Source organism: Ictidomys tridecemlineatus, chromosome 3 (assembly GCF_052094955.1).
Source record: "Ictidomys tridecemlineatus isolate mIctTri1 chromosome 3, mIctTri1.hap1, whole genome shotgun sequence".
Classification (NCBI taxonomy): domain Eukaryota; kingdom Metazoa; phylum Chordata; class Mammalia; order Rodentia; family Sciuridae; genus Ictidomys; species Ictidomys tridecemlineatus.
The window spans coordinates 48,576,079-48,601,206 of record NC_135479.1 but is presented as its reverse complement, the minus strand read 5'-3'; the positions used below and the strand labels follow the sequence as shown (position 1 = coordinate 48,601,206).

The 25,128-nt window shown below is 53.7% G+C and overlaps 1 protein-coding gene across 3 annotated transcripts; it reads right to left on the bottom strand.

Annotated features, from left to right (window-relative positions):
• Window positions 1-217: 217 nt before the first annotated feature.
• Window positions 218-21,404, bottom strand: Smtnl2 (smoothelin like 2). Of its 3 annotated transcripts, none has more exons than XM_040269523.2 (8): window positions 20,864-21,404; window positions 13,576-13,663; window positions 12,837-13,079; window positions 12,208-12,283; window positions 11,083-11,262; window positions 9,992-10,109; window positions 9,514-9,665; window positions 218-1,175 (listed from the first exon to the last, which is right to left on the bottom strand). In XM_040269523.2, exons 1-8 carry the CDS (start codon window positions 21,278-21,280, stop codon window positions 1,049-1,051), a joined length of 1,401 nt encoding a protein of 466 aa, XP_040125457.1. In that variant the 5' UTR covers window positions 21,281-21,404; the 3' UTR covers window positions 218-1,048. The 3 variants fall into 3 exon arrangements, with proteins under 3 accessions (XP_040125457.1, XP_040125458.1, XP_005337381.1); XM_040269524.2 differs by having other exon boundaries at window positions 13,576-13,666; window positions 20,891-21,404; XM_005337324.5 differs by having other exon boundaries at window positions 20,891-21,403.
• Window positions 21,405-25,128: the final 3,724 nt, after the last annotated feature.

The following is a 25,128-nucleotide window of genomic DNA, read 5'->3' as shown; positions in this document are numbered from 1 at the left end:
GGGAATTTTCTGTTCATGCTCCTTAGACAACATGGAGATGGGTGTCCGACACGCAAACTGGGAGACAGCAAATGTCATTTTCAACTTCTCCAGCAAGCGGTTTTGATGCAAGAACAGTTCAAATGGGATTTAATCAGATCTTCATTTGAATATACGCAGTCTCTTATTCATAAAACTCACATCTCCCAAACAGAAATAACAGATTCCAAAAGCCAAGTTCAGCACATCTTTTTATGTACAAATGAGTCAGTGGTACAGATGGAATTACTTCTTATAAATACCTGCAGCAAATCCTCTAAAAAAGATGCAAATAAAAACTCAGCACAAAGGGTCTACCCTTCCCCAAAAGTGTCAGCTTCCAGAGAGCCTATCCTCAGCTGAACCCCTGCTGGGCCTCCTGGGAAGAAGAGGAGCATTGTAGGACCCAGGCAAGAGCCTTCCCATCTCCCCCCCAGAGAGTAGAGGTGACTTGAAGGTCACCCGTTGCCCAGGACCTGTGCATGATTAAATTGTTTCTTCCCAAGACTTCAGTCTTCTTTGTCAAGCTGCTGATTAAGTGGTCTGTTTCCTGGCAGTGGCCCAGAGGGAGGGAGGAAAGGAACCTACAATAGTGTGAGGAAGTAAAAAAAAAAAAGGCTCTGGGTATTTTGATAAAAAAAACACTTGGTAATCAATGGAACCCTATCAAGCCAATGTATCTAATTCACCAGAGGGGAAAACCATAATTTAGCATCCTGGAATCTACACAGGCAAGCATTTCATTAGGAAGATTATTACTTAGCACCAATTTCTGTCTCTCTCTCTCTCTCTCTGGGAATTTTTCCTTTTTCTTGGAAGCCCTGGGCCGTGGTAGTACTGTCCAGCACAGCTCAGCCATACTTTTAATCAGTAACACGGCTGGGCACGAAGGGGCACGCTGTCACACGCCACAGAACAAACAGTGAGCTCACACCACGGCAGCTGCTCCTGGGGTCATCCTGACTCAGGAACACAAGCAGCCCCACAGTCCCATCCCGGGCTGCTCTTTGGCTCTCCGGGTCCCACGGCTTTACTCAAAGCGACGCAGGTGGTTGTACAGCGACTGGACGTAGGTGAAGACGCACATGGGGTCCGGCTTGCGGCCCATCACCATCATGTCCTCCACTTCGATGAGGCGCTCACAGTTGGCCAGATTCCTGAAACACAGAAGCCCCCATCAAAGGATGGTCCCAGCAAACAGCCAGCCCCTCTGCAACTGGGATGTCCTCGGTGTCCCCCAAACAGAATTCAGCATTCCAGTGCTCTCCAGGTCACCTGTCTAACACAGTATTTCCCCAGCTCCCATATTTACAATCATGAACCACCTGTACTATAATTTGTGTGTGCGTGTGTGTGTGTGTGTGTGTGTGCGTGGTACTGGGCGTTGAATCCACTCTGCCATTGAGCTACATCCCCAGCCCTTCTGGGTTTGGAGACAGTGTCTCACTAATTGCCCAGGCTGTTTTTGAACTTGGGATCCTCCTGCCTCAGCCTCCTATGGAGCTGGGATTACAGGCATGTGCCACTGCACCCAGCTACAATTCATATTTTGATTTCAACAGACTTCCTTTAATTTTAAGTGAATTCAACTTAAGTAACAATGTATTCATTATCCTGTGGAAAATTAGCACAAACTATAAAAAGAAATGTAAAACCAATAAGGTAAAAAGTAAATACACCCGTTTGCCTTCCAAATTAGCATTTTAAAAACTCTTCTCTTAAAGAAAAAATAGTTTTCATCATGATTTCAGCACACACACAGTCAGCCCTGTATAAACCACAAGTTCCACATCCACAGATTCAACCAATCTTGGATTGAAAATATTAAAGAGGGTTGGGGTTGTGGCTCAGCGGTAGAGCAATCACTTAGCACGTGCGAGGTGCTGGTTTCGATCCTCAGCACCACATAAAAATAAAATAAAGATATTGTGTCCACCTAAAGCTAAAAAATAAATATTAAAAAAAAATAAAACAAATAAATGAGAAAGAAAGTACTGTGTCCAATTACAACTAAAAAAAATTTTAAAAAGAAAATATTAAAGAATCACATCTGTATTGAACACATACAGACTTGTTTTTTACTGTCATTATCCCCTAAACCATACAGGATAACAACTATTTACATAGAATTTACATTGTTTTAGGTATTATAAGTAACCAAGAGATGATCTCCAGTCTACAGAAGGATGTGCACAGGATATATGCAAATACACCATTTTAAATAAGGGACTTGAGCACCTGTGGATTTGGGTATCCAAGGCGGGTCCTAGAACCGTGGATACTGAAGGATGATATATGTGAAATACACTTCCACAGAAATTCTTTGCTTTACTGATATTTTCTCCATGTTTCATATTTATCCCCCTCCCCACCTTCTATAAATTGCTGAACCACGACAGTAATTTTACAAAGTACTAATGGGGCATAGCTGGATGTTTAAAGAATTGCTCAAAATCATCTTGTCACCCCATCTCCAGCATCCGCTCCTCCCCCACCTGCAGACCCTGTGCCTCACATCCCGGGAAACATGGGTCTAACTCTGGGCACCTTGACACAGACTCCTGTGTAAACTGTAGCCTCGCAGGGATCTCCGGGACGCAGGAAAATGGACTTCATCAGTCAAGACACACAGCCTTGTGCATCTCAGCACTGAGTCCTGACGGGGCAGCAGGCATCTGCCAAGTAATGCCCCTGCCCCCTCTGACTGTGCTCACAGTATGCCCAGGACTCCTGGATACCAGGAGTAGCTGGCCTGAAACCAGGCAGATCCAAAAGGGCAACCATGAGTGCATTTGTCCCACTCGCCAGTGCCCTTCTGTCAGTAGCTATGTGTGCATCTGCAGCTCCAGGCTTTCTCAGTCTTCTTTATCCCCCGATCAGTGCGTGACTGTCAGGGTTCAAATTCCAGCTCCGTCTCTTATTAGCTCTATGATTGAGGACAAGGCACTTAACTTCTCCAGGTCTCAGTTTCCTCATCTGGAATAATATCCACCTCACAGAGTAGCATGAAGGATTAGTGAGCTAATCCATGAAAACCAGTCAAAACAGCACCTGGCACATCAAAAGAGCTCCATGACTGCTGGAGATTATTACTATTGCTGCTTTTTTTTTTTTTTTTGCAGGAGGGTGATACCAGGGATTGAATTCGGAGGTACCCAACCATGGAGCCACATCCCTAGCCCTATTTTGTTTTTATTTAGAGACAAGGTCTCACTGAGTTGCTTAGAGCCTTGCCGTTGCTGATCTTCCATTGCAATCCTGCAGTCTCAGCCTCCCAAGCCACTGGGATGACATGCGTGCACCACCAAGCCTGGCACTATTGTTGCTTTTATTATCACACCTCACTTTATGCAGCAGAGGATCATGGAGAAGAAAACTCAATGTGAAATCTAAACAACTGGGTTCAGATCCTGACTTTGCCAATCACTTAATCTTTCTGTGCCCATTACCTGAGAAGAAAATTAAGTACACCTCTGTTCTTGCTTCCATGGGGTTAGTGAAGAGACTGTGTTTCCACACTATGTCCTTATGCACCTTGAACCCCAAAGAGCCCAGCCAGAGGGAAGACCCCAGGGAGCAAACCAGGGCTCCTCAGACCCACCACAGAGCTTGAAGCCAGCTTGGCGCGACTCCTGCAGCTTCTACCATGACATGGCACCAAGGTAGCACCCTGAACCGTGTGCTCCAGAGACAAAGACTGTAACATTACTACCAGGCCTGGCTCAGTGGTGCTGGCCAGACTCCAGGGCTCCTATCAGAAACCAAATGTCAAGGCGAAATGGAGACATCTGTCCCGGATCCCATCTCCGCCTCCCTTTCGGGTTGGAGCGGGTGGCCTGTAAGAGAATCCAGCAGCTTTGTTGGGTAAAGAGTAGGTTTGGCCCAAAGAGCAGGCACCCTCTCTCCCCAGGCCAGGCCAGAGCTCAGGGTCAGGGAGGTCAGCCCTCTGAACAGGGGAGGCATGCAGAGGTGCTTTGTGGACAAGGACTAAAAAATCGGAACTCTTCAGAGGAGCCAGGACCTGAGTTCACCTTGCAGAAATATCACTGGCATCCGGTGTCTTCCTCCTCCCCTGCCCCACACAGAGAGCACCTTCTCTCTCTCCTCCCTCTCAGGCCTACTATTTACAGGATCCCAAGTATGCAAAGAAGCTTCACATGAGCCCAGGTTACCACCACCAATAGTGGTAGCCTCAGTGCCCCCCACCACCACGCTAAATGAGGACAGCCCTGGGACCCCAGGACCTCAGCCTCAGAAGAGAACTCAAACATCACCCTGTCCAAACACATCAATCAGAAGCCCAACCAGCTCAATCAAGACCCTGCCTTGGCTTGCTCACCTCTAGGACGACCAGGGAGGGGGACCTAATTTCCTCCAGGGACCATTCCAACCTCTCCAGGTGGCTCAAATCCTGAGGAAGCCGTTGCCCATGTGGCTCATGCTATTCTGCCTCCGTGCTTTCTTTTTCTTTTCTTTTTTTTTTTATTGCTTTTATTGTATTTATTTATTTTTATGTGGTGCTGAGGATTGAACCTAGCACCTCACACGTGCTAGGCAAACGCTCTACTGCTGAGCTACAACCCCTGCCCTCCTCTGTGCTTTCTACCTAATGTCCCCACAGGTTATTCTCAGTCTAATTTTTCCCCATAAAATAGCCCTTGACATGCTGAAAGAGAAGCTTCCTATCCATTCCTAAAATGAAATCTTTCTGGTTCCTTAATTGTGCCCCCAAAGAGCACAGGACCCTCTCCTCTGAATTCTGACTTCTGATTTCTGGCATTTTCCAGAATTGTCCAACCTGTGCAGAGGAGGGTGCGTGAACCCCTTCCTTCATCTAGAAGCTGCACTTACCCTCCAACCCACATCCCCTGCCCTGTCCGGGCAGCAAGGCTTCGAGATCAGTGGAGCCTCACCTCTACTCCCATGCCAGGCAGTGACTTCCCCAGAAGGCAACCAGGAGCCTGGGCCACCATCCACCTAGACCCTATCCTACCCCACTGTCATTTTTAAGTTAAGCAGATGAGAATATGGAGTCTCTGAGACTTGGGGGACAGGGGGTCATAGTATGTAACATGTGGCCACCATCTCTCAGCTCTTTCTTTTCTTTCTCTGTACCATCTCTGACCCTCACCTACTTCTTTCCCTGGGGAGCTCCCAAGTCTCCCTCCTCCACGTAGAACAGTGTCCCTATCTGAGACCACAGCATGGTGCACACCAGACCCTCATGGGCACATGCCATCCACTCCAACTTGTCCCCGAAGACAGAGCACACTCTTCCTCAGCTGGTGCCAGCTACAATGGTAACAAGATTCCTAGAAGCTGCAGACACAGGATGAATAAAATTCAGGAGACCCAGTAGGAGAAAAGGGAAATGATGTCCCCACTGACTTGTTTTTATGTTTGTTTGTTTATTTGTCTTTTCAGTACTAGGGATTCAATTCAGGGCCTCACACATCTCCACCTCCCCCCACCAAGCTACACCCAAGCCCCTTTTATTTCTTATTTTAAGACAAGGTCTCATTAAGTTGCCCAGGTTGGCTTTGAACTTGGAATTCGCCTGCCCAGTGTGTGGCTGTGTTTACAGATGTGTACCAACCACACCCGGCCCCATTAACTTTTATCAAAATAATTAAGCCTCAAAATATCAGAAGCCCCAGTTACCTTTTACATTTTAAACGAACTGCTTTTGTAAACATGGTCCAAGCTTGTTTTAATTAATTCAGACTCCATGGAAAAATCCAAAGGAGAAAGTACAGATCCCTTCCAATGCCACCAGACAGCAAGACATTGGCCTACATCATGAACTTGCTTACACTCAGTTTGGAGGGCTTTCTCCTACTCCCATCACCTGTGATCTTCAGCGACCATAGCGCTGGCCTATAAGGGACACAGAGGAGGGACTTTGGGGGGGTTATTTTTATTTTTTAAGCCTGCTCTAAATACAGCCAGGGCTCGGGCTGCTGCCTCCTGTCTGGTTTTAGACAGAGACACATGGAGACTACAAATAGCCTGGAAGCCCCTTCTGCTGGGGCGTAACCGGAGAGCAGGACACATTCCACGCAGGGCAAGTGGGAAGCGTCCTGCGCTGGGCTCTGTGGAGAAGTGGGGAGGAAAGGTGCAGAAGGGCCAGGCGCCTGCCTGACTCAGCCCTTCCATAAAAGGGACTGGTCCTCCCTGTTCCAGGCCCTGAACACCTGTCAGGCAAGGGAAGCTCGCTCTGCTGTCAACACTGCATCACTCACACAGATTAGGCCACAAGGAATCTCTGGGCCCAGAAACTGCAGGGGGGAGGGGCCGCACACACCACTTTTACTCCAAACGTTTCCAGTCCTTGTGCCTTAAAGACACTTGCTCACCAGAGGAGCTGACAACTTTCCCTCCCTGGTGCTAGATGGATGCATGGTTTGGGGACCACCTGTCTTTTCCCTTCTGAAAGTCATGCCTTGATGGTATACCAGGCTTCTCTCATCTCCAGCTGCCTGCTCCCAAGCCGCCTCTCTTAGCTCTGTTCCCTGCCTCCATGGTTTTTGATGGCTTTCCATACCCTGGTGCATCCGCTCGGATTTTGCTGGCAGACCTCATCGGGACACCTGAGACATCCAGAGCTCATATCCTCAAGCAGGTGTCCCCGAGATTCCCAACAGCTTTCCTAACCTGTTGTCCAAGTGGCTGTCCTTCTCAAAGGCCCCAGGCAGGCCGGCCCATCTACCCAGCCCTCTCCCCGACTTGTACCTGTGAGATAATCTCCTGGGTGACTCATTCGGGGAGGCGCTTTCCCAGGCTCTGAGCAAGCTCCCCACACAGGCCCACTGCGGGGCGCCCCTCCCCACCCCCCTGGAGTCAGCAGAAAAGCCAGGGCTGATCTCAGGAGCCCCATCTCAGCGGCCTCCTCCCCTCCCCAGCCAGAGCAGGCTCAGGCTGCAGGGAGGCAGGGCTGAGAATTTCACCCCATTGTTTGCTCTGGAAAGGAGAAGGCAAAGCCTAGACCAGCTTCCACCACCCCTTTCCCCTCCCCCAGGTCGGGAATAGAAGAAACATCTGTTTGGAGTCTGGAGACTCCGTGAACTCAAACCTCGTGCTGGGAAAGCACAGCCTGGAATGGTTCTGGCTTCAGCTGCCAAGGGAAGCTGTTTTCTTGGGGAGCTGGGGCGCCAGGCCACCACTCCATGGCCCAGGGTGTCCCTCTCCCTGCCACAGCCCAGCTTGGCCCAGGGTTGAGGGTGACCAAGGTGGCCAGGGCATGAGTTGGCACTGCTTGGCCCACTGGACATAAATGGTGAAGAATTCTATAGACCCAGCATGGCCTCCCTGCGGCAGGGGTGGATCTGGAGGTGCCCAAGGAGGAGCCCCAATCCCCACACATTCTAACAGTCTGATTTCTGACAGTCCCCATTTCTGTGTTGCAAGCAGCTGGGCCTCCTCCTCTGAGCCACCCCCTCCCCACATCGTGCCGCGACACTTGGCACCACGCCACCTTCGTCTGGATCCAGTTGCATAACACACCCGTCCAGAGCTGTTTCTGCTATTAGGATGACAACTAATCCCAGGCAGCCAAGAAAGACAAGGCTTTAAAGTATACATGGAGTTCTTATGACCCCAAAGGGGCTGAGAGTCCTAGTGCGTCGCCCGAGAAGACACAACAGGCCCATGCGGGTATTCCAAAACGTCAGGCAGAGAAGCTCAGAGCCAGAGGCCTGATTCTGCCCCAGAGCAAACCAGCAGCTGTCGGTCCAGGAGGGCTTTCCATACCAGGGTGGGGTGTGAGATCCACTGGCCCCACCTCCTCCCTGGCCAGGCTCAGGGCCTGGCATGAGGGGGCTGGGCTAGGTGGTCAGGCCCAGAATGGAGTGAGCAGGGCAGGCAAGGCGGGGAGAGGCCCTTTCAACACAGGAGGATATGAGCACTGAGGACCCAGACCAGAAACTCACATGGTCCCCTAGAGATCGACCTTAGAGGCTGACAACACAGAGCCCAAAGGCAGGGAGAGAATGACCGATGTGCCCCCAGTCTGGGAAACTCAGCTTTGGAGTGGGCCTTCCTTCTCTCTAAGGATCTCTTTATCCCCTGCTTTCTACCCCCAGGGGGCTATGATGGGCTACAGTGATGGCTTCCTGCTCTCTGGGGTCAGCCAGCACCAGCCCCCGAGTGTGAGGGCAGGAGAGGAAGGAGGTCCAAGGATGATCCCAGGGCTCTTTCCCTGCTGGGTCTTGTGACCTGGCCACATGCAGTTGCCCGAAACACAGCTCCTATCAGAGAGTCATGAACTGACTCCATGAACCTTGTGTGCCCCCCAGTTTCAGAGAGATAACCACCCAGGGCTGGTAACAGGTCTGCACTGCAGTCACCCCAGACGTGCTACTGCACACAACCTGCTCCTTTTCTCTCGCTCCTGCCCACGCCTTTGGAAAGAGTCCCTCTATGAAATACACATCACCCAGTTTGAATGGACACCCACCCTCCGCCAGGGCCCTGACAGATAGACTAAACTTAGCCAATTCTCCTGCTGCTCTAGGGGTTGCCCTTGGCCAATAACCCAATTCCAAACTGGTTTCTCAAGCACGTCCCAATCCCAGAACTGCTCCTCCCTCCCTCCCTAAATCTTCCTATGAGTGGGACATGAAGAGGCAAGTACCATGGTTTAAAGAGGATTTGCCCCTACCAAAGCTCCTGTTGAGGACTGGTCCCCAATATCATGGCACTGAGGGGTGGAGAGCCTTTAAGAGGCATTAGGCTCATAAGTGATCTGTCCTCCTGAAGAGACTAACATAGTTCCTGCAAGAATGGGTTCGTTATCTTGAAAGCAGTTGTTATAAAGCATTCAAACCCCTTTATCCTCTCCTCTCTTGCATATATGCCCATTTGCCCTCTCTCTTCCCATCCTGAGTCTAGGCAGCACAAGGCCCTCACCAGAAGCCAAGCAGATGCCAGCACTATAACTTTGATCTTCCAGCCTCCAGAACCAAAATCAACCTTTTTTTTTCTTTATAAATTACCTAGTTTCCGGTATTCTGTTAGAGTTACAGAAAACTAAGCTGGTATTTTGAGCATTTCACAGAAAATCCTAAAATAGTATTTAGGGATGCAAAATCTACTTTTGAAATGTCCCAAATTTCCTTATGGTTGGCAGCTGGGGTTTATCCAAGCAATTGTATCTGTTCACCAGTGTGACAAGATAGGCCCACTGCCCCAGGGACCCTGTTCCATTGTCACTCAGGCTCTGTGGTCATTCTTCCATGCTGCACCCAAGAAGCTGAGCACCAGCAAGAAAGAGAGGAACACCAGGCACAGAGAAAACCTGGCCCCACTGAGTACATCCCTCACCAGGCCTCCATCTTCCCATTTGTACAAGAGGAAGATGGGCTGATTGGCCTCAAGGTCCCTCAACTATGTGGCCAGCGGCTCTATGTCCTGCCTACTCCCAGACCCTACCTGGGGCAGAAATAGTACTTGGGGTCTGGCCTGGAGCTAGTAGCCAGCAAGACTTGCCACACTTACTCCGCCATGGTGAAGGCCAACTCAAAGTTCTTCTGCCGCTGCGCAGGGTTCAGGGCATTGTAGTCGAAGGCATCTGGGAAGAAGGAGTGCACCAAGGCACAGAAGGCCATCCCGTCGCTCCAGCTGGATGAGAAGTTCTGCAGGTCCACATGCTGCAAGCAAGGCCAGGAGCGAGTCAGTGAGGGGTGGGAGCACCCAATTCAATCCCACGAGTAGGTGCTCCCAGCCCCGCCCCAAAGCCCACCATCACCCAGCTCATCAACAAGACCTCCCTACTAAAGGTATGCTAGACCAGGCTGCTCAGGCCTAGATCTGGATTCCTAAAATCTCTAAGCACAAGCTGCCGGTGGCTAGACACCTGCTCAGAAGGGACCATGTCTCTAGCTCTAGCCCCTTCCCTCAGCCTGGGCGGGCTCTCGCCCTATCAAGGAGGACAAGCTCAGGGATGAAGCTTGGCTGGCCTTGGGCCAGGGCTCACCTGGTAGCCCAGGGTCTTGTTGCGACACCACTCGAGCAGGATTTGCTTGATGCTGCTGGCGCTGGCCACGCCAAAGCTCTGCGACCGTTTTAGCTTGGCCCGGGCCTCACCTTTGCCCCTGTGGAGAAAGGGCAGGCCTGCTGTGGGGGCTGCGGGGAGGACCTCTGTACACCACCCAATTAGACAGCCCCCAGGTTTGCTCACTCTAGGGAGACACTGGGTCAGGGTGCAGCTAAGGCCCCCCAGCACAGCCCCAGGTACCATAAGCCTCCTTTGATGGTATCTGGAAGAACCATCATCACCCCCTTGCGGCCCTCCAGGGACCCTGAGAACTTTTGCACTTGTAAGCAGGGGGCCACTGGGTAATCCAATGGAGTCCTCCTTTTCTGAGGGTTCTTTCCTGGCAGGAGGGATGGTTTTCTCCTTGGGGCCCCAAGGACACTTCCTAATGGCTAAGGTCAGGTTGCTGATCATAGGGTCAGTGGGGATCTTCCTGGCTGAGATTCTTCCCTAGACTTGAGCAAGGATCGCCTACACCCCCCCTTGCACCTGCAAGATATCAATACTATGCACCAAAAAGGGGGTTGAATAAATATGCAAAGGCAGGATCAAGAATCTCATCTCTCCAGAGCATGTTGGTGGCCAGCCGGCCCCTGAGACCTGCCATGTCACCTCTTTGGTCCTCAGACAAGTTCAGCCCAACGGCAGCATGGTCTCCCAACTCCAAACAGGAATACCAACCCCTGCCAGACTCCCTGGTCATACCCAGAAACTAAAGGAGTGACAATCCTGAAAAATTCAGGTTTGAGGGTGGTTTGGGCACACTGGGAGTTTAGAAGACTGGGGTACATCGGAATAGAGGGGAAGGACCCTCATCAGGCCTGACCCAGACCCTCTACAGTCTCTACTCCCCATAAACTCACACTGTGACTCAACCTTGACCTTGAACTTTAACCCAGAGGGCTAGCCTCAGGTTATGCACCTGGGGAACAGGTCAGGGCCCTGCCTTACTATGCCCTGCCTGCCTGACCCCAGTCTAGGCTGGGCCTGATGTGGGGAGGAGGGCCTGAACTGGGGGTGAGTGTCCGTACTTGCCCGCTGTATCCTGCTCCCACTTCTCAAACAACGCCTTCCGGGCCTGTGCCCCTGAGGTGCGGGGCAGTGTCTGCGACCTCACCAGCTCTCTGCGACGCTCCCCCTGGCGAGGGGCTGGAGTCACAGCTGGCAGCTGTGGGGATGGGGGTGACTGGGGTGGTGTCACCAGCGGTGGGCTAAGGAGAGAAGCACCATATCAGGAACACAGACCTGGAGTCACTAGCTCCCTAAGCCCCGGTCCAGCCCCTGCCGAGTGGGAGAAAGGCTGACAGGCTGTGCCATGATGGATGGGCACTATGGCGGCAGTCAGAAAGCAAGCCCCACCTGCTCCATCCTCAGCTGGTTTGGCAGGTTTTCTTAACTGAGTTGCTGTCTGAAGCAGGCCAGGCCAGCAGGCCTGACTGCGGAAGGAGGGTGGGCCCAGTCTCTGGACATAAATCCTTTCCTCGGCAGGTGTCAATGCCTGGGGGTGGCCAGGGAGGCCAGGAGGTATCCCCTGAGCCAGCCCTACCAGGGCCAAGTCTCCCTCCTCCACCACTAAAGAAGACCCCTGATGTTCCCTGCCCCCAACAATTGGCCAGAAAGCCACAATCTCTATTTATTATTCAAAGATAGAAAGACCAGCCCAGTTGCCTCTCCCACTCCCACCCCCAGTTCCAACCACAGCTCAGCTGGCCTGCGGGAGTGGGGGTGGGGGTACCTGCTACACAGGGAAGTCCCTGCTACCCTGCCCCAGCTCCTGGGCCTCTCCGCATATCTGCTCATCCTGAGACAGGACTGCCTAGCTCTGAGGGACCCTCCAGCCAGTGCGGAGGGAGGAAGAGAAAGTGGGACATCCTTCTGCCTTCCTTCCTACTATGGGGGCTGAGACCCCAAACTCCCCTGCAATCTTCTAACTGCCGAGCTGCCACCATATTTCTCCAAAGGAATCTCTCTGCCAATCCCATGACCTCACTCCCCCTGCTCACACCCTCCCAGCCAACCCCACAGCCTTAGTTCTGGGGAGCACCAACTCCAGGGGGGTACTAACTTCTGAGCCGGTACAGGGAGCTCCCTGAAGGGGGCCTGGGCAGCCTGGGCCTTAGGCAGAGCGGAAAAGCCACCTGGGGAGAAAGACTCACCTGTCCTTGCGCTTGCCTGCTGTCACTGTCCCGAAGCCAGAGCTTGACAGAGATCGAATAAAAGAGGAATTCTTCTCTGTAGGATGAAGGAAGGGAGAGAAATGACAACCCTGGCCTTAGAGAGGGTTGGCCATAGCCTCCCTTTCTCTGGCCCTGCCCCATTTATCTGGCATCACTTTGGACAAACCAGAAACCCTGGGCTAAACTGGCCTCAACAAACCAAGCAAAAAGGAGAATAGGGACATACAGCAGTGACATCCAAGAGGTCCTCTAAACTGTCTCCTACCTTGCTCAAGGGCAGAGCCCAGGGCCTCCTGTGTGGTGTGACCAGAAACCATTGTCCCCAAACCCACCTTTGGAAGACCACAGAGCCCCAGCCACGACACACCAATAAGACCCAACCACAGCTCAAGACAAGGCCTGAGGGTGCTGACGGAGGGGACTATGCCAAATATGCAGGGCAACCATGGCTTCAACCAGGAATGGAAGCTGTGACAGGCAATGACAGGCAGAGGTGGCTGGGGCTTGGCCTGGGCTTCTTGAGTCTCTTGTCACCCTCCTCCAGCCCTGCCCTCCCTCTCCCCGTCTGAGGTGGGCTCAGCTCCCACACCACTCTCTCCAGCTCATACCAGTGGGACTGGGAGTCCAGGGGGTGGTGGCCTCACTGGGGCTTGAGCTGAAGCCCCCCAGGATGGCAGCAGATGTAGGTGACAAAGCTGCAGCTGAGGTCTCTCCAGAGAACTTCTCAGAGACTCGGGTGACCGCCGTGACTGGCTGGTGAGGCAGCCGCAAGGAGAGGCTCACAGGTCGAGGCTTGGGGGGCTCTGGTGCCGAGAAAGCTTGGGCAACTTCAGGGGGTCCGTTGCCTGGACCTGGAACATGTGACCAGCAGGGAAGGATCAGTCATGGCAGCCAGAGAAGCTTCAGAGTCCCCAGGAGGGCTTCAGCCTCCCTGGCCCTCCTCCTACCTCCTCCAGGAAGGGCCCCTGACCTCCCTGACTGGGGATATCCTGCTGCTCTAACAGAGCCGATTCTTCTCATCTTCCCCTCATAGCCAGCTCAATAAACACTAATTGGCCAGCCAGCCACTCTCTGTCCACTTCATTGCTTGGACAATTCCTCAGCTCCCGGCTTGCTTTTCTCTAGAAACAGGGAAGCTCACTACCTTCCAAGATCTCCCCTTTCCCTGTGTGTTTAAAAAGTTGTACTGTACACCAAATGAGGCTGCCCTCCTGGAAGCTCTCTGCCTATTGTGGCTCAGGCTCAAGTCCTCCCTCCCCCCAACCAAGAAATGGCTGGGACAAATGGCTGGCCGAGGCCCTGATGCCCAAATCTCTCCAGCCACCTCTCCCATCCCTCCATCCCTACCTGCACCCGGCTGGTGTCCATTCTCCACGATGCATGAGTTTGAGGTTCGTCTCACCTCTGGCTCGCCGGCTTCATCATGGTCCACGCTCTGCTGAGACAGTGACACCACTGAGACAGCTGCCCACCCCCAAAACCACTTCCTAAACCCCTCCTCGTTCAGGCAGGGTGAACAGCCCTCATTTTGAGAGAAAACAGGCCCCAGGAGATACAGTGGTGAGCAAGGTCAAGAGCAAGCTGGGATGAACCCACCCCAGCTGCAGAGCCTCTCAGGGCTCATCCCAGAGCCCAAACAAAAAGCTAAGGACAGAGGTCAAGGTGGAGGGTTCTGAAGCAGTGTCAGGCAGCTCCACCCCTCCCCCTCAGGCTGGTCCAAATGACCAGAGTCAGGAGAACCTGGACCCTTCTCCTCCCAGCTGGGCCACCCCAGCTTGGCTACCCACATGGGAGCAGCAGGAACCAGGAGGTACAAGGTCCTCCGGAGCATGAGCAGCAGGAGAGGCCCCCGTCATGCTGAGGCCTTTCCACTAAATGCAGTGACATGAGACTTCCCAGATGTGCAGAGTGCAGGAGCTAATAGGCTCCATGCCACCCCTCCACCCTCCCTGGGCTGCAGCAGGGGTTGGGGCCAGCAGGAGGCAGACAGAGAGCCAAGACGGAGAGGCGGGGTAGCGGGGTGAAGCCTGGGATTCTGGCTGAACTGCCAACCCCACTGTATGACCTGGGACACATCATGTCCCCTCTGAGTCTCCGTTTTGAAAAACAGGAGCAGATGATGCAAGTGCCATCTGAGAAATTACCAAATGGGTGGAACCTGAGGTCTCAGAAAGGGGACATGCACTGACAGGGTTGTAGAGTGAGGAACAGCCAGGCTGTGTGGCCAGGGGAAGTCCTCTCCCCCTAGGTCCCATCGCCTCCTAATACGGGTGTGGTGTGTCAGTATCTGTGAGGCTGGGGTCAGCCTGGCCAGGGGAGACAGAAGCAGATCCCAACCAGGCACTTGATTAAAAGCCCACACTGGGTGGGCTTGAGGGGTTAGCCATGCCTCTCCCTAGACACCTCCAAAGTGGCCCCTTAGTTTACAAGCTTCCCAGACAATAATTTGTCCCTCAGATGGCTCAGGTTTTCCTGTAAGCAGTGCTGAGGGTGCCCACCCTGCCATGGGGAAGTCAAGCTGGCAGGTAGACAGATGGTGACAAGCCAGCACAAAGATGCCTAAGATAGACATCAGCCCCAAGGGGCAGGGAGGTTCCCCAGAGACAGGCAGGGGTGCCTGGGCCAAACCCAGAATGAGCTAGGTGCACGAGGAGCCGAAGCCATTCTCAGCAGACCCGTGGCTGCACAAGCAGAGAGACATCAAGGCCCAGGCCTTCTGATCCTGCATGACCCACAACCCAAGCTTCCTGCCAGGAGTACTTGGACTTGACTCCTAAGGCAAAAAGAAGCCAAAGGCATATTTTAGGCATCCTTCAGAAGCCAGAGAGAGTGGAATGAATGGGAGAGTCCAGATGGTGAAATCAACTCAACAGTCCCAGGCGGGGATCTGAGGAAGGGCCATGGGGCAAGAGTGTGGGAGGGCAAGGGCAAGGACTCAGAGCTTTGGGGAGAAAGGAATCCAAGTGGAAGAGGGATGGATGCAAGAGAGAGAATGTCCTGCCCGCTCCAAGCCCAGGCTTGGGGACTGAGTGCAGAGGAAGCAAAATAATTTCCATTTCAGACATGATGGGTGTCAGGGGTCCCTGGAACATCAGGGAGTTAAGGAGGTAAGTTGGATATTCGAGCCCGAATGGGTAAAAGAAAGGACGGATGATGGGGAAACAGGAGTCACAAGATCCACGGGCTTCAGGGAGTCAGTAGAGGAAGAGCTAGCACAGGGGCAGCGGGGGACCTGAGATGTGGCACCCACATCTCAGAAGCAGAAGAGATATCTGTGAGGGAGAATAGAAGGAGCAGCCAGAGAGGTGAGGAAGAAACCCAGCAGGACATTGAGAAAGCCAGGGAGGGAAGTGAATCAAGAAGGCCACGTGTCCAAAGGCAGCCTGAGGTCGAGGACTAGAATGTTAAGGAAAACGTGTCCCTTTTGTTTAGCCAAAAAGAGGTCACTGGTGATGGTTATCAAAATGGAATCAGAGGCCTAGGAGTGAGAGCAAAAGACAACCTTGGGATAGAGAAAGGAGCTGGCAGCTTGGGCTGCAGGTTCATCTCCAGCCACCCATCCTGGTCATGCAAGGGGAACAAGAAAAAGGGTCTGGGGGTGTTCTCCAGATGAAACAGGCAGGACCACACTGACAGGCTGAGAGAAAGGCTCCAGCAAGTTGAGGGGACCATCTGTGAGGTGGGGACCTGGCAAAGTGACAGAGGACAGGACCTAGAACCTGAGGAGAGCCTGGCCTGGGAAAGGAGGCAAGCCCTCAACTTCTGATTCAGAAGGGTGGAGGAGAGAGGCCAAGCCTGGTGGACACAGGACCCCTGGAGAAGGGCAGGGTGTCTCCTGATACTCCAGAGTAGGAAGGGCATTCCCAGAGCCACACTGCTAACCCGAAGCCAAGCCAGCATGGGGAGGAGAACCAGCCAGGTCAGCCGAAACCCAAGCCCCCACTGTCACCAGGGCTCTCTCTGGGGTCTCATGTCCCCCCATCTACCCCACTCTGGTTCAACAGGTTTCACAGGTCCAGGAAGGGGCCTAGAGGGACAGGTTGATGGTGAAATCATTTTCCCAGGAATGTAGGTCTTTATGGGGGAGTCCCCCAAAGCCGCTTGTCCCTGCATGTTGCAGGCCCCCACCACCCATGCTGCCCCGGGGACCAGGAAGGAAGTAGGTTGTGCACCTCTTTATCAGCTGGACAAACGCCTGCTAAGGGGTCCCCAGCACAGGAAGGAAGAGAAGAAGCTGGGCTAACTCAGGCTAGCAGGGCAGCAGTAGCTAGGGTGTGGAGCTTGGTCCTGACTCCCATGTCCCCCTGCCCGCTGCCCCACACTACAAAGTACTCCGCACCTGAAGAAAGGACTCCACCCAGGCCTCAGACCAAGAGGCCACCTTCCAATCTATCATCACACAGACGAGGAAATCAAGTCCAGGGAAGGGAAAGGATGCCCTTAAACTCACACTGTGGCTGAAGGCAATGTCTACGTCAAGGGTTAGGACTGGGATCTCCTGCCCCACTCCAGGGATCTATCCACAAAGCACTCTGGGCTGTCAGAGGACTGAGGACAACAAGACAAACTTGACTCCCAAGACTTGGTCAGAGTGAGCTCTGGCCGCAGTGACCCGTCTTAACCAGATGACAGGGAGGTAAAGGTGCGAGACTGGACCATCCCCTAGAGGGACTGTCACAGAGCCCTGAGACCAAAGGGCCAAGCCCAGCTAGGTAGAGCAAGCTATTCTTCCAGGGACCAAGCCCACCCTAGGGGCTTCTGGCATGTTCCTCCAGTGGGGTGTTGTTGGTGGGGGGCAACCTGCCCCAGCTATTGGGGAGGGTCCTAGGGAGGAACCTCTGTGTGCGGGGTTCAGTACAGAAAGTACTGCCAAGCCCTGGCCCTGAGGACAGGTCCTGTTGAGCTGGCCTGGCACCCCCAAGATTCCCCAAATCTGCTTTGTTTTGGAGAGGGGAAGGTGACCCGTGAGGAAGCCCAGGCCTTAAAATTCACAGGAGAAAAGCAGGGGATGAGATAAGTCCAATTTCAGGAACTCTGGGAGAAAGGACCCTCTTTCTGAAGAAGTTTTTTTTTTTAACATCTTTGTGGGGGAGGGAATAATTTAGGCCTTCTCTGTGTTTCCTGGTCCACCCAGGCTCATACGTGAACACGGGAGACAACATGTGTGCCTGGCACAGCCCATGACAGGCAGAACCCCGTTCCAAGATGGTTAACAGGGCCGCCCTGCCCTGCCTCCACTCACACCACAGTTTTAAAGGACTCAATTCAAACTTCTCCCTAAAGCATTAAACTCTCTTATCACACGATGGGTCTGGGAAAGGAAGGCAGATAAGGCGAGAGTCTGGTTTCTTTCTTGGTCGGGCCTCTGACACCCGGCTCCTGGCAATTGTTCCTGAGGGACTGTGCTGCCTCAGCCATGGGGACCCAGCAGCTCCAGCTAAGCAGGAGCTGAAATTTCCAGGGAATAGCCCTAAGTCAGCCTCCTGGGGAGTGGACCTGTCCTCCTGGGGAGTGGGCCTGGCCTCAGGTTGTGACCATCCATCCCAGGCCCCCAGGGGGCTCCTGGCTCCCTCCTCATGGCCACACAATGGCAATGGCTTCCAGGACACTTTTGTTAACCCAACTAATTGGGCACTAACTACCCAGCCTGCTCAACAGGGCCCTTCAAGGTTGATCAACCCGCCTTGGTTTGGATACAAGGAAACTGAGATTTAGCTGGGAAGATATGCCCCCAAGCCTCGCAGCAAATGCTCCAAAAGTCTGCTCCAGTGTCTCAGGCTTCTGCATCCTCCCTGAGTGCCCCTGATCATCCTCTGTCATTAAGTTCAGACCTGTGTCCCCTCCTCCCATGTCATAGCAAGACCAAGGTGTATGCACTCAAAAGTGGATTACTCGATCAATCCCTTCTGAATTGAGTTTGGAGCACATTTATATGTTGAGTACAACCCATCTCCAACTCCAACTGTCCCCAGCAAAAAGGTGTTTAAATCCATTGCTTGTTTCTGAGGGACAGTGTAACACCAGCTTCCACAAGGTCTGACCACACACGGAGTATGCACAGGATGATATACCCTCAGGCCCAGAATCACCCCACACACACACACATACACATACACACATGGAATATGAAAGGCCAGACATCAGCAGCTGTGAGTGTTCATTGTCCACACTCCAGTTTTGCCATGAGGCCCTGATTCCTTGTTCGTGACCAAATACCCAATCATAGGCTGCTTGTGGGTCACAGCACACAATCTGGAGCATGTGCATGCTCTACTCAGGCCCCTTCATTACCAGAAGCTGTCTCAGACCTTTGTCAGTGCTGCTGAGAGGATAGTCTGCAAGAGCAGTGGGGACCAGTGCCTCTAGGGTCAGGCAGGGGAAGCTGCCTCAGGCCCAGGAAGCTGAGACTCAAGGGCTGCACACCCTCTGGCCCAACTGGAGGCCAGCCATCCTCCACCCACTGCGCTTGCCCGCTCAGCTACACTTGCTGCTCCCTGCCTCCAGGGCCTTTCTGAAATCCACAACCTACTACTCCCCAACTGGCTCTCTATCCTCAGCTACAGCATCCCTGACCCCAACCTCTTCTTCAGAAGGACTCCCCTCTCTGGATTTCTAAGAGTGGGTACTCCAGGTCCTTCTTGCTTTCTGGCAATTCTGTGACCTGGTTTTCACTTGCTTCAAAATTTTCTGCCTCTGTCCAGGGCCCCTTCTCTGCAATGGACCTGGAGACCATATCCACCCTACAACTCCAACTGCCAGCTCTGCTCACATAAGCCCCCTGACTCCCAGCCTTGATCTATGGATCCCTCTGCACTGAGACAACCTCACCTGGATGCCCCACAACCCTCTCCCAGTCAACCCCCCCACCCAGATCTGCAACCCCAATAGTCCCCCAAGACAGGGTTATTCTCCCCACCCCCATTCTCATGTCCTAAAACTACCCTACCTGTTGGTTTCTACCCTGACCCTGTCCAAGGCAATCTGTCCACACACCACTGCCCCAGATGAGACCCATTCTTTCTCCTGTGATCATCATAATTAAGTTACTGGTCTCTATCCATCTCTGAGGGAGCTTGCCAGATACAAGGAGAATCCTATCCCTTCCCTATCCAGCCCCCCAATGCCATTCCCATTACTAGGAGGGCTAGCCTGACCTGGTGAATGGTGAATTCCCATTGAAGAAAATCACAACTAAAGAGAATCACATATATACTTCTAAATGTGTACACATCTACATGTATGTATGACTCTGAGATTATTTTTCTTAAAACTTGGACAGCTGCTTCCATAAACAGACAAGTAGCAGATGTGTGTTAAAATAATACTTCAGAAACAATCGATGACATAGTTTATTAGGCACGTGTGAGCCCACAGTGGTGATTTTATACCAGGGACATATGAACTCTCATGCTCATAGGAGAGACTTAAGTGTATCCATGTTTCCAGACACTTCAAGCGGGGCACTGGGACAAAGCCCAACTCCTCTCTCCAGTATCCAGGGCACAATTCTACCCTCCACTCTTACACATGGAGGCTCACCCTGGCCAGCAAGTTCTTTTAGATTTTCTGAGGCAGCAAGCACAGCCCTCCACATACCACCTGCACTAGTAGCCTGGGGCTCCAGCACAAAGACCTCCTTGGAGCAGAACATCCCTGGCTGTTCACAGTTAGCACTGCTCAATGTGGGGCCCTCTCCACCAGAGGCTGGGACCTCCAGAGGCTTTATCAGAGCCCCTCCTCCAGCCCCAGGTGCAGCCCAGCCCACAGCAGGAGATGTGAGTGCGTGAGAGAGTGCACGGAGGAGGGGCAGCAGGGCCAGACTACTCAGCCTCAGACCCTGGAAACCCAACCCAGAGCACATGGCTGATCAGGATGGAAAATCCCACCTAAGGGCCACTGCACACACACACATGGAAACATTCTATCCAGGACCTGCCACTCCGGGAGGCCCATGTTCAAGGTACTAACTGGTCTACACCGGCCTCTGGCCAGTCACTGAACCCAGGAATTTAGACACTGCTTAATACCTGTACCCACCCCGCCTTCTCTTCACGGTAAGGCATTTGCCCCCTGCAATGTATGCAAGATCCCAAACCAACCCAGATCAGACTGCATCCCTCCCCAAAACACACACACACACACACACACACACACACACACACACACACCCCTCAGGTTCTCAGTTTAGGTTAATCTATAACTTGAGCGGTCAGGCTTCAGTGAAGCAGCAACACGAGGCGCGTGAATGGAAGTGGAGGGCTGGGTTAGGGGGGTGCTGACCACTCCAATACGAAGGAGAGGCCCCAGGCGGTACTCAACCTTCAGGGACTGCACCTCAGCGCCCAGTCCCTTAGAGTTGAGGGGCTGTGGGAAGAGGGAGGCAGAACCCAGTGCAAACAGGACTTGACTCCATATTAGGGAAGGGGTGTGAGACAGGTGCAGCGGGCAGACTAAGCAGGCTTCTTCCTTCCTTTCCAACTCCGGAGTGGTGGTGCGACCCCCGCTACCAAGTCCCAACGGTAGGCGGAGGCCCAGCCTGCAGGTCAAAAGAAGCTAGAGAGCGCACGCACTCGAGAGGGAAGGACGCACCAAGGCGCTGAACCCTACTCCTTGGCGCACGCGCATGATCCCGTACCTGTGTGCAGCGCTCCCCTAGGCTCACCTGGCTGCGGCCGGACAGCGAGAAGGTGGCATGGCTGGCGAAGCGTGCAGTACCCAGGCGGGGCGCTCGGTCCGGAACCCCAGGCGCCGGCGGGGGACTGGGTGTGCCGGGCGCAGGGGACAGCCCGGTCGCCAAGCCCAGCGCTTCCACCTGGCGCGTCAAGCGCTCTAGCTGCGCCTGAAGCCGCTGATTGTCGCGCTGCAGGTCCGCCACGGTGCGCGCCAGGGGACCAGCCAGGCGCAGCGCCTCGGCCACGCGCCGCTCCACGCCGCGCTGCAAACCCTGCATGTCCTCGTGCAGCGCGCGCACCGCGCCCTCCAGCGCCGCCTCGTAGCGACCCAGGGCCTCGCGCACACTGCGCGCCTCCTCGGCGTCGGGGGTCGGCTCCATGGCCGTGTAGGGTGCACCGATCGGAGAGCGCGTCGGAGGTGGGAGAGGATCGGAGCTCTGCAACTCAGTGCTGCGACTGGCCGTAGGGAACTGGCCTCGCCAGAGGGGCGGCCGGAGGGGCGGAGGCAGGGCGGGGCGGGACCCGTGAGCCCCGGGAATGGGCGCCACGCGGGGGCGGGGTTGTGGGGGCGGGGCCCGTCCCGCTCAGGGACACCCCGCCCCTGGAGATTCTTTCTGTAGTGCGGGATGGAGAGCTTGCCACCTCCTATCCTCTCCAGGGGAGCAAAGCCTTGGGAAGTTTCAAGTCCGAGCCCCTCTTGACCCTGAAGGAGCAGCGTGCGGCCTGGGGGCGGGGGGGGGGGCGCTGAGGATCCACCGGAAGAAGGCCCTGGCCCTTGGGGACCATAACCGAGGGCTATGCCTTCTTTTTCACCTGTAGGACCTGGGTTCTACTGGAGTTGGGGATGCCCATTTCTCAGACCTGAGAGCAGCAGCAGTGGTCTTCAGAACTGTTCGGACTTTCACCAAGTCCCCATCATCTCCAGTGTCTTACGTGCACATACTTACCTGTGGGGCCTTTGCCCATTACCAGACCTCAAGGAGAATGAGACAGGTGGCGAAGTCCTCTTCCAGTCTTTTCAATTATGTGCTGTCCACGCCCAGTTCTCCTACTCTGTGTAGCAAGATCCTTGCACGCTTCCCACCCGTGGTCAGTAAGGGCTCCAGGCTCACCAAAGAACTCCCTATTAGGGCATCCAGGAGAGGCTGAGTGCAGACAGGGAGGAAAGGGTGTGCTTAGAGTGGAATCTCCAAATCCTGCCATGGGCATCTTGGACTAATCTCCTGCCTTCCCCCATGAGAGGTCAGTCCCTGGCCTCTACCCACAGGCCAGGGCTCTGACTTGTATTCCCTCCAATGCTCTGTTCATTCCTAATCCCAGAGAGACACAGGTCCAGAACACACACAAGCATCAACCATTAGAAGAAAAAGAAAGAAAACAGTTGTGACTTTAGGATGATATTGTAAAACTGATTTGAAATTAAAATGAGAACATCTCATCCTTGGGGGGGGGGGGGGAAGAACTCCTAATTAGCTTTTCCTTTTCAAGGTTTGAAGGAGGCTCCCAGGCTGGGAAGGAACACCCAGATGACCCACAGGAAAGAGAAAACTGAAAGGCTTGTTTCCATGGTCCTGTTTAGCTTCCAAGGATATTTGGAGCCACAGAGCTTTCTAACCCATTCCCTGCCCCACAGGAGCTGGATCAGTCTAACAGATGCTGGCTGCTGCCCCTCCCCACACACATACACACACAGTGGGGACAGGAAGGAACACTGAGTTACCTAATCCAAGGAGCCTTCCAGCAATTATTTCACGAGAAAGTCAAGTGCCAAAAGGCGTGCATGTTGCATGTGTGTGCGAATGTGTATGTGTTCCAAGTAGCCGTCTGGACAGGGTGAGCCAAACCGCTCCCCACATTCTTTCTACGGGTGGAATTTTTGATAGAGACCTTGAGAGATGCTGCTGTAGCAGCCCTTGCCCACAGACAACACTCATAGCCCCAAGAGGTAGGAACACAGGATCCTGGAGTTCAAAATTCCTGGTTCCAGCCGGAGAAACCCAGTCTCCTCCCTTACAGAACCCGAGAAAGAAAGTTTTGGGAGGGCCTGTTAATCCCTGGACCACAGCTGGCTGTTGTGCACCTGAACGTATACCTGGACTGACAACTTAGCCAGGGGAGTGGAGGCTGAGCAGGGATCCAGCCTCAAGAAGAGGCTGGCTGGGGTCTCTGGGATGAGAACCTCAGTGGGTGGAAGGTGGTAGAGATCTGCCCAGGATACAGCCACACTCTCCAACCTCAGGTAAGTTACCTAGTCCCTCCTGGGCCACTGTGGATAATATCTAGGAGTTGCTTGGGGCCAGGGCAGGGTTCCTTCTGGGGCTAAAGTAGGGACTCTGTCAGGGGCAGACTGGGCGTCTCCTGGGTCCTGGGAAGACAGACGGTACAAGATTCAAACCATCCCCCTGGCTTCTTTCCCTCAGCAGTCAGACCACTGAGTCAGTAGCTGGAGATGAGCCTAGAAGAGAAGAGAACCAGGAGGGCAGGGAAGAGGGGCAGGAGAAGAGGAAGGAAGAGAGGACAAGGGGAATTCTGGAGAGGGAAGGGGGTAGAGCGCCGTCCAGCAGGACCCTATCTATGAAGCTGGCTCCAAGACAGATCCGGGGAGGCTGCCACTCTGCTCCTAGGCCAAAAGGTCCTCCCGGCTCTCCCTGAAAATCACCCCCCATCCTCTCCAGCTCAACTCCAAGCTGTGAGGGAGGTGAGGGCTGCTGAACCTGGCCCAACTCCCTCCACGTTTGCCAGCCCTGATGTCAGCGAGCAATGGAGGCCGACCTCCCACCAAGTCCTGGGGGGTCTGGCATCTGCCCTTCCAGCTCCGCACCCCCCCCCCTCACTGGGCTCTGACGCCATCACTGCCTGCTGGTCCCCTGCTCAGCTATGCTTCTAAGCTCAAAGCAAGAGGCAGATGAGCCTTCCCAAGGCCCCCTGCCAGTCACCTTACAAAATCAAATCCTTGGCAGGCCCAAACCACACAATTAGGGAAGTTAAAGGCATAGAGCTGACATGGGGAACTGATGCTCCGAGAGGGCATCACCTGGCCTAAGGTCACTCAGCAAGGCACTCAAAGACTGGACTGGAACCCAAGATTTGAGGTATTTCCTCTTCCTACATCCACTCTGAGCAACAGTCAGATTTAGGCAATTCAAAGCAGTTCCTCTCTGCGTCCCAGGTTGGTGGGAGGCTCAACTCCCCTGGAATTTGCCCCTCAGAAGTATTCTGGGGGCTCTGCCCACCAGCCTGACACGACTTCTGCACCCTCTGCACCCCTGGGTCCACATGCATGGGTGTACAGGTACACACTTGCATGCACACATTGGACCCCATCCACAGAGGGGGTCTATCTCAGCCATTTTCCTGTCCCCATACCTGGTGTGGCAATTGGCTTCAGTACATTGGATGATTGGATGTCTGGGAAGAGGGGTCTCATTGGAGAGCCAATGAGACCAACATAACTGTTGGATGGGAGGACAATGGGGGATGCAGGAAGGAGAGAGGTAAAATGGCTCCCAAATTCTGACTTGGGGACATAGAGGTAAAGATCACTCTGGTGAGTCACAGAGAACATGTATTAGAGCGAAGTGTGGGCTGTGAGGCTCACGGACCAGTATCCAGGGTCACATCAACATTCACACTGGATCAAAGGCAGTTACTGATGTCAGTGGAGTGCCCTCCAAAGCCCACTCCCAGAAAGAACTCAGATTGGAAGGTCAGGGGCCAGGCCAGACCTATTGTCTGCCAGGCCCTGATTGGCCCTGCCACACCCTCCACAGAGGCCCCAGCTTACTGGGGCAGCTAATAGGCCTGGTCTGGTCATTAGGCTTCATATCCAGGAAGGTATATGCAGCTAGCCATACTCCCTCCACGGTCTGCAGCTTCAGGTGCCCAAACCAAACACATTAATAAGACCTCCAGGAGGAAGAGTTCTGGACTGAATCCACCCCCACAGCCAACGTACCATCCCCCACTCCTCCTCCCAAATCCTGAAATCCTCTCTGTCCCTGGAAACTGTTGCCTTGTTATGAGATCCATAGGGGTGGGGACACAGGGCTTACATTTATCTTTTCCTGCCAGGTTGCTGGGCTCAGAGCTAAGAGGAGTAAGATAAGGAGGGAGGTAGAAGATATGGTAGAGGCTGCACAGGAGCAGAGGCTCCAAGTTGGGTAAGTCTTGGAGTCCCCAAGTCTCACCTCCAGCCAGGACTCAGGGAAGTGCCCAGGAGAGGAACCCC